This window comes from Lates calcarifer, linkage group LG23, assembly GCF_001640805.2.
Source record: "Lates calcarifer isolate ASB-BC8 linkage group LG23, TLL_Latcal_v3, whole genome shotgun sequence".
NCBI classification, from domain to species: Eukaryota; Metazoa; Chordata; class Actinopteri; family Centropomidae; genus Lates; species Lates calcarifer.
Window position 1 is genome coordinate 14,449,423 of NC_066855.1, and position 12,265 is coordinate 14,461,687.

Genomic DNA, 12,265 nt, shown 5'->3' on the forward strand with positions numbered 1-12,265 from the left:
GAGGTTTTGTAGACACATCAACCAGAGTGTAAGGCAGTGATCATCAACTGAAGCTCTGGCTGACCACCTCCAGCCCACCAAAGCTTCCCCTCAGGCCCAAACAATAATAATGAATTCAGTAAATGTACAGTGGCCCTTAAGGTCAAAGGCCTGTCAATAAAATGTCTGTCGATAAATGAATGAACTAATTGTTGTAGCGCTACTGTGCACCAGGAAATGTTTGCTTTACTTACAGTAAACAGCACCGTTTCTCTCTCCTCAGGTCTGTCAGAAGTCGGGGGAAATCTCGTTGTTGAAGCAGCAGCTGAAGGAGGTGCAGGGAGAGTTGGCTCAGCGTGTGGGGGAGATCGTTTCACTGCGGGGTCAGCTCAGAGAGACTCGTGGTGAGCTGACAAACACCCAGGTCCTGCTCCAGGAGGCTCACGGCACAACCCGCACACGGACCCTGGAGCTGGAGGTATGTGAAAACGAGCTCCAGCGTCGCAAGAGCGAAGCGGAGCTGCTCAGAGAAAAGGTAGGACGTCTGGAGGGGGAGTTGGTTCATCTAAGAGATGCTTTGGCCAATCAGGGCCCAGGAAACAGACAGTGTCAGGTGTTCCAGGAAGCAGAGGAGCACCTGCTCGCCTATGAGAGCGACGAAGCGAAGGCCCAGCGGCAGAGCAGCACCGAGGCCATGCAGAACATGAAGGCGCAGATGGACAGGATGAGGGCGGAGCTGGCCTTCGAGCGTCAGCGGGCCGAGCAGCAAATGGGAAGCTTCGAGGAGGAGCGCAGGATATGGCAGGAGGAGAAGGACAAAGTAATCCGCTACCAGAAGCAGCTGCAGCAGAACTATGTGCAGATGTATCGCAGGAACCGAGAGCTGGAGCAGCTCCTGCAGGATCTGAGTCAGGAACTGGAGAGCAGAGAGGAGGACGAGGGCAGTGGCAACGAGATAAACTTTGACGAGATCGCAGCCACAGAAATCTGACCCTCATGTCTCTCCCATCTTTTGATTTGCACTACTGTCAGCTAAATCTTTTTTTTTTTTCACCTACATGTCACAGATCTGGTCTCTTTGTGCTGTCTAGATGGAAACAGACTGCTGAGATGACAAACAAGCAGGTCAGTATTACAAATGTAAAAACAAAAACACATGCAGTGTAAAATCAGCCACCCTTTAGTTCTGCCTCGGTCTATTCTCTAAGGAGCCAGTGATCTCTATTGGTCATTAGTAGGCCACCTCAGTCCTCTGCCCCCCCATGTTTATGTCTGTGTTAGTGTTTGCACTAACTAGACATCAGCGTCCTGGTCCTCCCTCACAGTTTCAGACATTTGTGGGAGATTTGTTGTGTATGAGTAACTTCACCAACCTTTCACTATCCTCCTGTGCTGATTATGACTCCTCCTCCCCTGCTGGGTTTAGCACTCCACTCCCACTCTGTGTTAGCAGCCAGCTCTCATTAGAACTGATAATCTAGATGGAGCCCACGCTGTTGTCAGTATGACGGTGAACGTGGGATACCACACATTCAGTATGTCATGAGAGTGAGTGAATCAGATTGAGGTGCTAATGACGGTGGCTTCACTCTGAGTGATGAGGAGAACTGCATCACGACCAACAGTAGACGTTTCCAAAATATATCTACTTCCTTAGTTGGGACAAACAACAAAAACAAAAAAATTTTACAGCCATATATGGCACAAATTTGATGTTTTCACAACACAGAATTAGAAGTTTCCGGTCTCTATTGTTATTTCCAATTTGAGGGAAACTAAGTTTAAATTGTACTCTTCCATATCCTGGACACTTTGCCCCAAATTAATACAAACAGTGGAAATTCTATCATTAACATCTGTACAGTCTAATGTAATTAAACACCGTTACACCTTACATCCAGTGCACAAGTCAGCTTTTCTCTCTGAGTCACCTTTAAAACAAGCTTTGATTGGATTACATCACTTTTCCTTATGTATAGGAGTGGGCGATTAAAAACTTCTTTAATGATAAACATACAGTCATTCAAATGTTATACTGTTCATCTTGATAAAGTAAATGTTCTGGAAAATAAATAGGCCTTTTTCATGGCAGTTATTTTGAGCATAAAGTTGAATAAGTTTTGTGGTATTTCTGTTTCATGTAATTGAAAGTCAGAAGTTCTGTCTGAGAAAATGATTTTAGCCCAAATTTGCCTTCAAAAGTACTTTTCCTGACATGATAAAGTAAGAATTATACAGGAAGTGATGAACAGTGTTTATGAGACAGGGATTAGTTTTTTGGAATCAGCACCTGGACAAGAAAGATGTGTGTGTTTTGTGCACTGACATAAAGAAGTTCTGCTCATTGATTTAGTCCACACTGGCCTCAGTCATATTAAAGAGATAACATCTGCTGTATAGACAACATGATAAAACCTAATCTTTGATACTTTATATTGTCTCATGGTGTACAGTACATCCTCATATCGCCCTCTCCTATGATTTAAATTCACTCCTGGTAATATGATCACATAAGTATACTTAAATTCAAACTATTTTTCCAGTGAAACAGAAATGTACATACAATTATTACTAAAGCACACCCACATTGGCTCTTATATATCTGATAATTAAAGAAAATACTTCAGCACCACTCTCTCAACGAGGTGGTTAAATGTGTGGGTGATTTGTGTCACTGAATTAGGGAAATCATGCACTGAATGATGGGTGTTTTGGTGTAAAGTCAAACTACTTGGACCCTGACGTGACAACCTTTTAAAAAGTAGAGGATCTGTTTCATATATATTTACTTCCCTACGCTACAAGAGGACATTTTTTGTTCCTCTGTCACTGCTGATTAATGTATCCTCTGTAAATAACCCTGACAAATCACTAAGTATAAAGTTTTCTTCCAGAGATGTCTGTCCATCTCAAATAAATAAAAACATAGCCACTGTGAATAGACCAAAGCAATGTCACACACATTCTATTTTGCTCCTACAGTACAGATACAGTTGCCTGTATATTAATGTTTGTGTGGATGTTTAGTTCCTCAGTATAATTTTATAATCCACAATATTTGTATGAAGACATTAAATGTATATTTTCATGCTGTACATTTCTTGAACAAACCTACTATGTTTTTCATTAAAAAAAAGACTAAATTTAATCGCTGTCTGTGGTACATGGAGATTTGTTCAACTCAATACAACTTCCTCTCAAGTCAGAAAGTCACACAGCTCACACCTGCCCTCTGCAGGTCAGATATCTCATTGCAAGCCAATTCAACAACATGGAGTTCAGACTATTTTACTTGCTCAGTCCACAGGGGCTTTTTAAAGGCACTCAGGTTACAGTTTGTCATTCTGTATATTTAAAAATTCAGGAGCACAGACATACACTGCTGATCCATGACATATCTACTTCTGTATTTTTTGACAGTTTTTACACTGGTGGATGTTAAAACAACATAAAATGTAAAAAGAAAATCATGTTCTTGACAGGCTTTGGCTCCTGGGTTGTGATAAAGTGACACATTAAGGCATCAGGAGCATTTTTCATGATTCAGGCTTTGTGGAAATATCTTATGCTTCAACTGTCTTTCCTCTCATATAGTCATGGTCTTAATTTGCTTGAAACTTCCTGGAGTCCCATGACCTGCTGCCTTAATCCATTTTTGTCAGCTCAAAAAGTTCCAGTGTCCATGTCATCAGTCCCAGCATCAACATAAGTGGCAATAAAATCGCATACCTGACCTCAGAGCCCAGTCAGTCCTCCTGTGTCCCCCCGTGTTAAATCCCAGAGGCGTTGTTAGTAATCTAAAGTCACAATGATGAGCATCTCTGTCAGTCTTGAATGTTTTTGGGGACTTTGACCACAAACACCATGGGGTCTTTGGCCTTGTTGCTGAAGGCTTTTCGGATGATATCGACAGCATGCTGATGGGTGACTCCTTGCAGGGAGACTCCTGTCCACAGACACCAACTCAAACCCAGCCTGGAGACATAAGAGGGAAAGGGTTATTGGTCAGATACAGTAAAATGGATAAAACAACTTCAGAGAGACAGGCCCAACACTTGAAGTACCAGCAGCAGTATCTGCAGGTCTTGAAAACAATTTAGTTTCCTTTAGAAGGTATTAAAAAGTCTTTCACAAAAGTCTTAAATATCTACTCTCACTTGCCAAAAGCAGTGAGGTTTTATATCTGATTGTGGGCTGTGAAGATGTGAGGATTGTTGTGACCTTGGATTTCAATGATCACCATCAGACCTGCAGCAAACACTGACATTACTTCTGCTACAGCAGCTTACATCAGCTCATCTGATAAATGAAAAATATTGATTTTGGCAAAGACTTGGAACTTAGATTAGATTAAATAGATTTTTAATTGGCTTATACAGCCATATATTTCCTGTGTTAATTTCATTATTATATCATGAATAATTTTTGTGCACTGCTGGGAAGAAACTGGTATTAAATTGGTCTTAAATTGAACTTATTGAACTAATCAGTGACTGTTCTGTTACCTTGAGCACTTCACAGGTGGAGGCGGCTCCTCCAGGAAAGATCTTCTCGATCTTCACCACAGGCTGAATCTTTGACTCCATCCCACCAGATATACTGATGCCTGCATCATCAAAACAACAGGAGTGTGAGTCAGTTTCCAGTTGGGGAAAATAGCAGTCAAGCGTAAGAATATTTTTTAATATGTCTAATTGCACAGACATTAAATCAGACCTGACTGAACATATTTACCCAGTGACTGCTTGGTCTTGGAGATGCTGACAGTTTTGAGCTCGTACTCCTGTTCACGGTCAGAGCCACCGAGTCCGTTCTCAGAGGATGCCTGGTGGCCGTTCATCTGTTCGCTCCTGACTTGCTGATCTGGACTCGAACCAAACACCTGCGACAACAAGGGCCGACTCCTGCGAGCAGCACTCTGTAGCTGTGAACACTGTGTCTTTACTCCTGTCTCCACTCTTCTCCTTTCTGACTTTAGAGTGGCCGTTCCTGAACGGGGACCGTCCTCTTTCTGTGTCCACCCTGTCTGAAGTCGAGTGCAGCGAAACCTCGTCAAAGTGCACGGAGCGAATGGTGCCAATGTCCGTTCGGAGAGGGGGGCGGGGGTCACTGCTGTGGGCCAGCAGCCAGTTAGGGAGCATGGGACTGGCAGAGGGGGGTCTGAGGTCTCTGGATTCTGAGCTGTATCCGTCTACTGGTATGTCCAACAGTGGAGTGAAGGATCTGGAGGTGTGGGGCCTCTCCCTGGACGCACGTGGTCCAGACAGACTGAGCTTCTCCAGCTCCTCCAGTAGGTGGCTCTCCTTCTCCACCTCCTCAGCACTGTGCAGCTCAAAACCTCCTCTGTAATCTGGAGGGAAAATATGTTGTTTCAGGATCTTTTTAAAAAGTTCTCTGTAGTTTTAACTCAGACAGGAACAGGAAGTTCTTAGAAGCAATATACTGAGGGAAATACACCAATTTTCAATCATCACCACCTTTTAAAGCAATAACAGGCTGCCACCCATGAAGATTAGATCTATGAAACTGATAGAGTGGAGGTGACAGTCACCAACCTGGGATGGGAGTGATGAGGCGTCGTTTTGGTGCTCGACCAGACATCGGAGAGCGAAGAGGAGGAGTTCGAACTGAAAATTGAAAGCATGAGAGAGATGCTGATTTACAGATACTGCAGAAGATGAGAAGATCAGGAAGGAAACACACCTAAGATTCAGTTTATGAAAATCACAATTATATTTAAAGTTGCCGCAACAGATACTGTACAAATTCAGCATGTATCATACGCACGTGAACGGTATTTGAGGATATCGTAGGCATCGACTTCAATAGGAGTCACCGTGTTATTGAATACACTCAGGTCAGAAGGAGGGAGCAGCATTCTGGGAAACAAGACAGCAGGAGATGAAAAACACAGGGGTATTTTTTCACATCGTGTTATATTACAAACAATTTTTAGCTGGCCTCCAGTGTCCCGTTGTGAAACAGTTGGATTTGAGATGATTATCCACAAATAACTTTAATCCTCTCCTGGTGGTATTTGTAATACCAATGTTTGTCTGGCTGGATTTACACATGAAGTGGAGGATAAAAATCTTTATTTAGTGAAAAGAGTTTGTGCATATTTATTATATACAGGCATAAAGTAAACATATGTGACGGAAATTCCCTTTTTATGTCCATCTTACCGGACTTCTCTCAGCAGCAGCAGCTTTTCAGGCCGGTCCAGCACGGCCAGCAGGTGGCGTATCAAGTTCTCCACTGACCGCTCTGCTATGTACTGCAGTGTGACAATCACATCATGTGTTGTAAAAGAACTGTGTGGTTAACACTGAAAACACAAACAAACTCTTTCTTGGGCAGTCCAAAGGTCAGCACATCTAAAACCTATGGTCCCAGACCGTCTACGACGGTGAACAAAGCCTCTTACCCGTCGGCACGTCTTCATCACAGCAGCGACCTCCTCCTCAGTCAGCAGCCTACGGGCCATGTCCTCCACCACTCCGAGCATCTCTGAATTTGGCATTGGACTGTGCTGTCGTCCTTCTGGAAACAACAGAACGATACCAGTATGATCAGGTCATGTAATGTATGTCTACTGGAGAAGACCCCTCTGCAGTCCACACGTTTACGTTTGATATAATATCAATATAAAGATTTATTCCACAGAATAACATGATAACAGTCTAAGTAAATCAGATCTATTGCATTAAAGCTGCTCAGAATAAAGCCTATATAGACACTTGTGCTTGTTTGGGTTGCTGAGCAAAAAAAGGAACATATCACCATTCACATCAAGTATGTGAACCTAAATATTCTCCTTTTCAACATGGTGCAGGATTCTCAGGACACTGCAAAGTATATCTCACTGTTTTACTTTTCACAAAAACACAGCTACCTTTGCCGGCCCTGTCTGTGGCCGGGGACTTGGAGCGCCCCCTGGAAGTGTCCCTCTTGCGTCCACCCTTGAACAGCAAGTTAACAAAGGTCTTTGAGCGCTGCAGGGTGCTCTTCTCCTCTGGGTCCTTCCCCTTCTGCTTCTTCTCTTTCTTCTGCTTGATCTCTATGATGGGATAGCAACAGTAGGTCAGTTAACGTGGTACTTCCTTTCCACCTCTTAAAAAAAATTCCTGCCTCACCTGCCACGGTGACTTGGCTCTGAGACCTGCTGATTGGCCGGCTCGGCCTGCTGAGAGCCAGCAGCATGGCGGTTTTGGGTGACTCTTTCCTCCCCCCGTCGTCTTCTCCGCGAATCATGGTGTCTTTGAGCAGAGTGGTGGGTCCCAGGCTGCGAGTGGTGTCTGCACCCGTCCTCTGAGAGGGCAGGTCCGTCTGGATGGCAGTCTCGGTTCGCTCTGACTCAGACCTGGACATAAGAACTACTCTGATCATGTCTGGTCTGGTCTGTATAGATACACATGTTGCTTTTTTGATGATTTAAAAAGCTGGAGTAAAATGTTATGTAAAATTATTTAGGTCTAGTATTTGCAGTGTACTTAAAGTTGATGTGGGGAAATGAAAATGAAAATAAATGAGACGACCCTGACCTCTGGTCTTCAGTGGAGATAGAGACGTCCACCATGTCTGAGCCAAACGGCAGGCTGGGGGGGAACATAACCTGAGACAGGCCGCTCAGAGAGCTGACCGGAGTCCCGGACGACAGAGAGGAGGCTGAGGAGTTGGAGTCTGAACCCTGGGAGGAAGATTTCTGAGTACCATTGGCCACTAGGGAAAAGAACAAGAGATTATTTCAATCAAATGAATCTATTGTGGCTTCCTAGATAATACACTGGTGTTGACATGGGAGGAAAACACAAACAGATACATACGCTTATTGAGCCATCTGTATTCTGCCACCATCTCCTTATAAGCAGGGTATCGTCCTGCTTCCTGTGATGATATGGCCACAGATATGCAAATGAGATACAGTAGAGACCTTGAAACTTTTATGGGATCGCTATATTTGATAAAGAGTAACCCTAGAACCACACAGAAACCCAAAAACATACACCTCATCCTCTTCTAAGAGAAGCACATTTCCCTTCTTGACTTTCTAGTAACCTTTGATAGTTGGGATGCTTTCTAACTCGTGCCTGTTCCAGTTTCAATGTGACAAAGAGGGATCCCGGAACGAAACTTGCACAAAACACAGGCTCCACGCTTTGATCAGCACCTGATCCCGGCTGCCTGGTGAATAATGCACACGGCCTGGCTATTTTTCACAGCGCGAAACCCAAGCTCCGACAAGTAAAGTGAGCGAGGAATATTACGACTGCATGCCAGCTGTCGGCCCCGCCACACACACCGCCCGCTGCTACATATCCACTGTGTAGCCACGCGACTCGTGTAGTTTTGTGTTCGGTTTTCATGTGCGGGAGAATTAAAGATGAAAGGCAAGGAACGGGTCAGAAAGTTAATGCATGTCGGGTCATTTAATCGAGGCAGTAATGAAAGGACCGATGTGCTTTCTAATAACAAAGAGTCATTATGGAATGTGATACAGCGTCTCCAGCTTGTTCACACCAAATGTCCCCACATTCAACTGAGACCAGTGTACATCTACGTCTCAACAGTGTTAGACAAGACAAAGGCTCATACCTCTTGTAAACAAACTGTCTATGACTCACACCTTACCCATTAGAATTTAACAAGGTATCAAAGGATTCAACACATCAGATTTTCTGTTATTTTTCTATCAAACTGGACAACCTTTATCTTCTGGAAAGCAGCATATGTTAATTATAATTTTTAACCAATCATCATTTTAAAAAGGATGAGTCCTGGAGCCTTAAATTTGTTCATTTGAAAGACAAAATAACATTTCAGACAGTTCAGATTACACACAAAGCATTTCTGTACAAACTTCTTCCTTCTTAGTGCGGTTGAAAGACATCAGATGTGCATAAATATTTGAGATACAGGCTCTGGCATTACATTAACAGAAGCTTGACTTTAGTCTTGGACTTAAGATGATATTTTTTTATCTTTTCTGCACAAGGACTTCTGGGGCTCTGTAGTTTTCTCATGTCATCTGCTATGAATTCAGGAACAACCGTTGTGGTGTTCTGCACTGGAAATGGCCAAATGTTGTACTGTACATCACCATCGTTCTCACCTTGATGGTCAACATGATGTGTGTGTGGCTCTTCAGCACCTCCACAGCACTACTGTGGCTGATGTCCTCAAAGCTCACTCCATTGGCAGCCAGGATCTGATCCCCCATCTTTATTCCATTCTGCTCAGCCAGACCACCAGGATCCAGTCTTAAGACAATGAGACAGGAAGTGAAAGAGAGCGAAGAAAACATTAGTTGATCCAACATCAAGCATGCAAACCCAGAGAATACACATAAATAATCATTAGTTGGAGCCGTGAAGTGAATAGAAACAGCTCAATAAATGTAGCCAAGAGGCTGTTAAATGAAAGGAAGGGAGGAAAACCACAAAACAATAGCCTAGAGGACCTTATCAAATTTCAAATAAGGTCCTAAACTCTGACATCCAGACATGTTTCCTGCCTCTCTCCCTGGTAGAGGTGCCTACTTGGAGACGTAGATGCCCAGACCAAACTCCTTTCCCCCACGGATGTTAAAGCCGAGGCAGTAGTCATCTGAGGTGGTGTACAGGTGGACAATCCTTTGAAGGGCGCTGCCTGAGCTGGCATCTGAAGGTGTCCTCCCGCTCTCCTCCACCACCATACGCCTGTGTATCAAGTCCACCCTGAAAAATAAACAGGACACAGCACTGATTATCCAGTCGGCCAAAACCACATCCAGTCAGAACATAAAATTCTTGTCAGCTAATATCAAAAAGTAATATTCCTGTAATCACCAGGTAGTCTTCTCCTTGGAGTAGCGGATGCCGGGGACTTTGCCGACACGTCTCACCACCATCCTCAGCCGGTTGTTTCCTGTCAGGACCTTCACAGCGCTGCTCATGGTGATGCTCTCCAGGCTGATGCCGTTCACCTCCACTAGTTTATCACCTACGAGCAGGCCTGCTTCCTCTACGGACAAACAGAGGAGTGAAAACATGATAAAGTGCCTGAAATTTGATCAAATCTGTGGCTGTATCTCTTTATTTCCATCCTGAAGTTACTCATCTTACCTGCCGTGCTGTCGTCCTCCACCTTGCTGACAAAGATGCTGAGGCCATGCTCTGAGCCTCCGCGCACGCTGAAGCCGAGCTTCCCATCCACACTCTTATCCACTGTGATCGTGTGGAGGTCCTCGCTGTCATCTCCACCTTAAAGTATCACATGGATGCTGAGTCAAAGAGCCATTAATGGTCTCCAATCTTGGTACAGATTCCTTCATTGTTAGGGAAATATCAGTCAAGCTTGAATCTGACACCTCCGTCTTATTTGTTCCCTTGGAGCAGCACCCCCATCAGGGGTCTTTAATTTATTTTAGAGGGTTGTCAGAGGGTTGCTGTGAAACAGGGTCTAAGCACAGAAGATGCTCCATGTTGTATAGACTGTAAAAATCCCTTACAGGAAATATTTCATCTGTGATTTTCGGGTTAAACAAATAAAACTGTCTTGACTTGATACACTTTCTTACAAACATCATCATGTAAATATCTTCTCTAATTTCTTTGTTTGTTTGTCTGCTTTTTCAGCTTTGTACAGGGTCTCACTGCCTTCTTTTTCAAAGTTATCGTGAGACAAAAAGGGTTGGAGACCACCGATCAGGTCAGTATAATTCAGTCTCTAAAATAGTAAAGGTGCCTTTCACCCTTACCAAATATGATCTGGACCTAAATTTCAAAACAGACTCTGACAGTTGTTTGTCTGCCGGACTTATAAACCAGACTAAACCAGTGTTTTGTCTACAAGAGGTTGTAATATGTACTACACGAGCAGCCGGCACAGCTGCTCCTTACCATCCACAGGAGAGTTGATGAGGATGACCCGGCCCATGGGTGAGGAGGATCGGATTCCACGCCGGCGCTGCTCCTTCTTCCGCAAGAGGTTGCGCGTAGCCGTATGTGACCCCTGGGTCCCGGGGGTCTTCTCCCTGCGGGATGGGTCTGAAGAATGAGCCATGGAGGTTGGCGGGGTCCCCTTTCACACACACACACACACTCCACCGGGGGGGGCTCAGCTCCAGGTGGAGGAGTCTACGGCAGCATACAGCAGAAGGAAGGGGATCCTCAGGCAACTTGTCCTCTGTGTTCCCTGCATACTGAAACTATATTACGTTCACACTCAGATGAACAGAGGATCGCGATTACATGAGCTATTTTCAGTAGGCTGCTGGTAGATAATCCAACTCACCGGTGCAGGTTGCTTTTTGACATGGTAGCTGACTCTTTGGCTTCCAGGAGTCACACTCTGGTCCATTCCTGCCCATGGTGCATCTCTCTCACCTGTCTGAGTCTCAAAGCAGCACCAACAGTTTGGGTGTAAACAAACACATCAAGTACACAAGTACGGGAATGCATAAAGAACAAAAAACTCTGCACTGTAGAGTATCCAGTGTCTTAATCTTAATCAAGTTCTCCGCAAATCAACTCACATCGCAACAAATACACTGCTGCAGGTGAGGTTAGAAACAGGATTTAATGGGTTTATTCAGCTCGGACTTGACCCACTTAAGAGTCGGGATGTCACATGGTGTCGATACCATGGTTACATGTCACTAAACTTAGCCCGAGATAGCACTAAGTCCTCATGGCGTCATCTTGGGGTTCCCCCAGCCGTACCGTCAAGTGCATCAGCACCCGGGACAGAGCCGCTAAAGAGCGTGCAAAGTTGCGACAGAATCAAAAGGTACATTTTTACAGCCAGCATTGAAATATATGTGATAAAATGCATTATATTAGGTTTGTTTGCGTCCAATTTAACACGCAAATGTGCTACTACTGGTTCAATATTAATTGCGCGACAATACCTCCAACCTGCGACAACAAAGACAGTGTACTGTACAGTGTGTTGACTGAAATAACAAATAAAGTACTTACCACACATTTTAGGCAGAGAACACCGCGGATAATATCTCACTTAGTGACTATTACACTACCCGACAACAGATACTGAAAGGAGAGGGCAAATAACTTAGTGGAAAATGTCCCACGTATCCTTTTAATTGATCCCATGTTCTGTAAACTAACTCAGCTAATTAGACTACCTGAGTCCATGTTGTGCAAAACGACTCCACATACCTGACTGGAGCGTTTCTCTCGATGACGTACACCCCGCCCTCAGACACCGCGGATTGGCTGGAATGAAGTTTGTTGAGAGTAGTTGATTGGACAATTAATTCGCCAATCAATTCACAATGACAATT

General features: G+C 44.2%; 2 protein-coding genes across 3 annotated transcripts in view; one reads left to right on the forward strand and one right to left on the reverse strand.

The window, feature by feature from the left end:
* The window catches only part of LOC108894820 (leucine zipper putative tumor suppressor 2 homolog), a 30,638-nt gene extending 27,511 nt beyond the window's left edge, over positions 1 to 3,127 (forward strand). For both annotated transcript variants that reach the window (XM_018693436.2, XM_018693437.2), the window contains one exon: positions 263 to 3,127. In XM_018693436.2, the coding sequence (XP_018548952.1) occupies positions 263 to 970 (708 nt within the window). In that variant the 3' untranslated portion in view covers positions 971 to 3,127. The remainder of the gene's footprint in view (positions 1 to 262) is intronic.
* LOC108894824 (PDZ domain-containing protein 7) lies at positions 2,292 to 12,230 on the reverse strand. Its single transcript, XM_051066577.1, is given in 18 exon segments — positions 2,292 to 3,926; positions 3,928 to 3,954; positions 4,485 to 4,585; positions 4,714 to 4,894; positions 4,896 to 5,329; positions 5,535 to 5,606; positions 5,767 to 5,858; positions 6,165 to 6,256; positions 6,407 to 6,522; positions 6,875 to 7,039; positions 7,116 to 7,342; positions 7,524 to 7,701; positions 7,806 to 7,866; positions 9,092 to 9,239; positions 9,519 to 9,695; positions 9,807 to 9,981; positions 10,083 to 10,220; positions 10,860 to 12,230. Coding segments are annotated over 18 exon segments (2,670 nt in total). The 5' UTR covers positions 11,023 to 12,230; the 3' UTR covers positions 2,292 to 3,803.
* Positions 12,231 to 12,265: the final 35 nt, after the last annotated feature.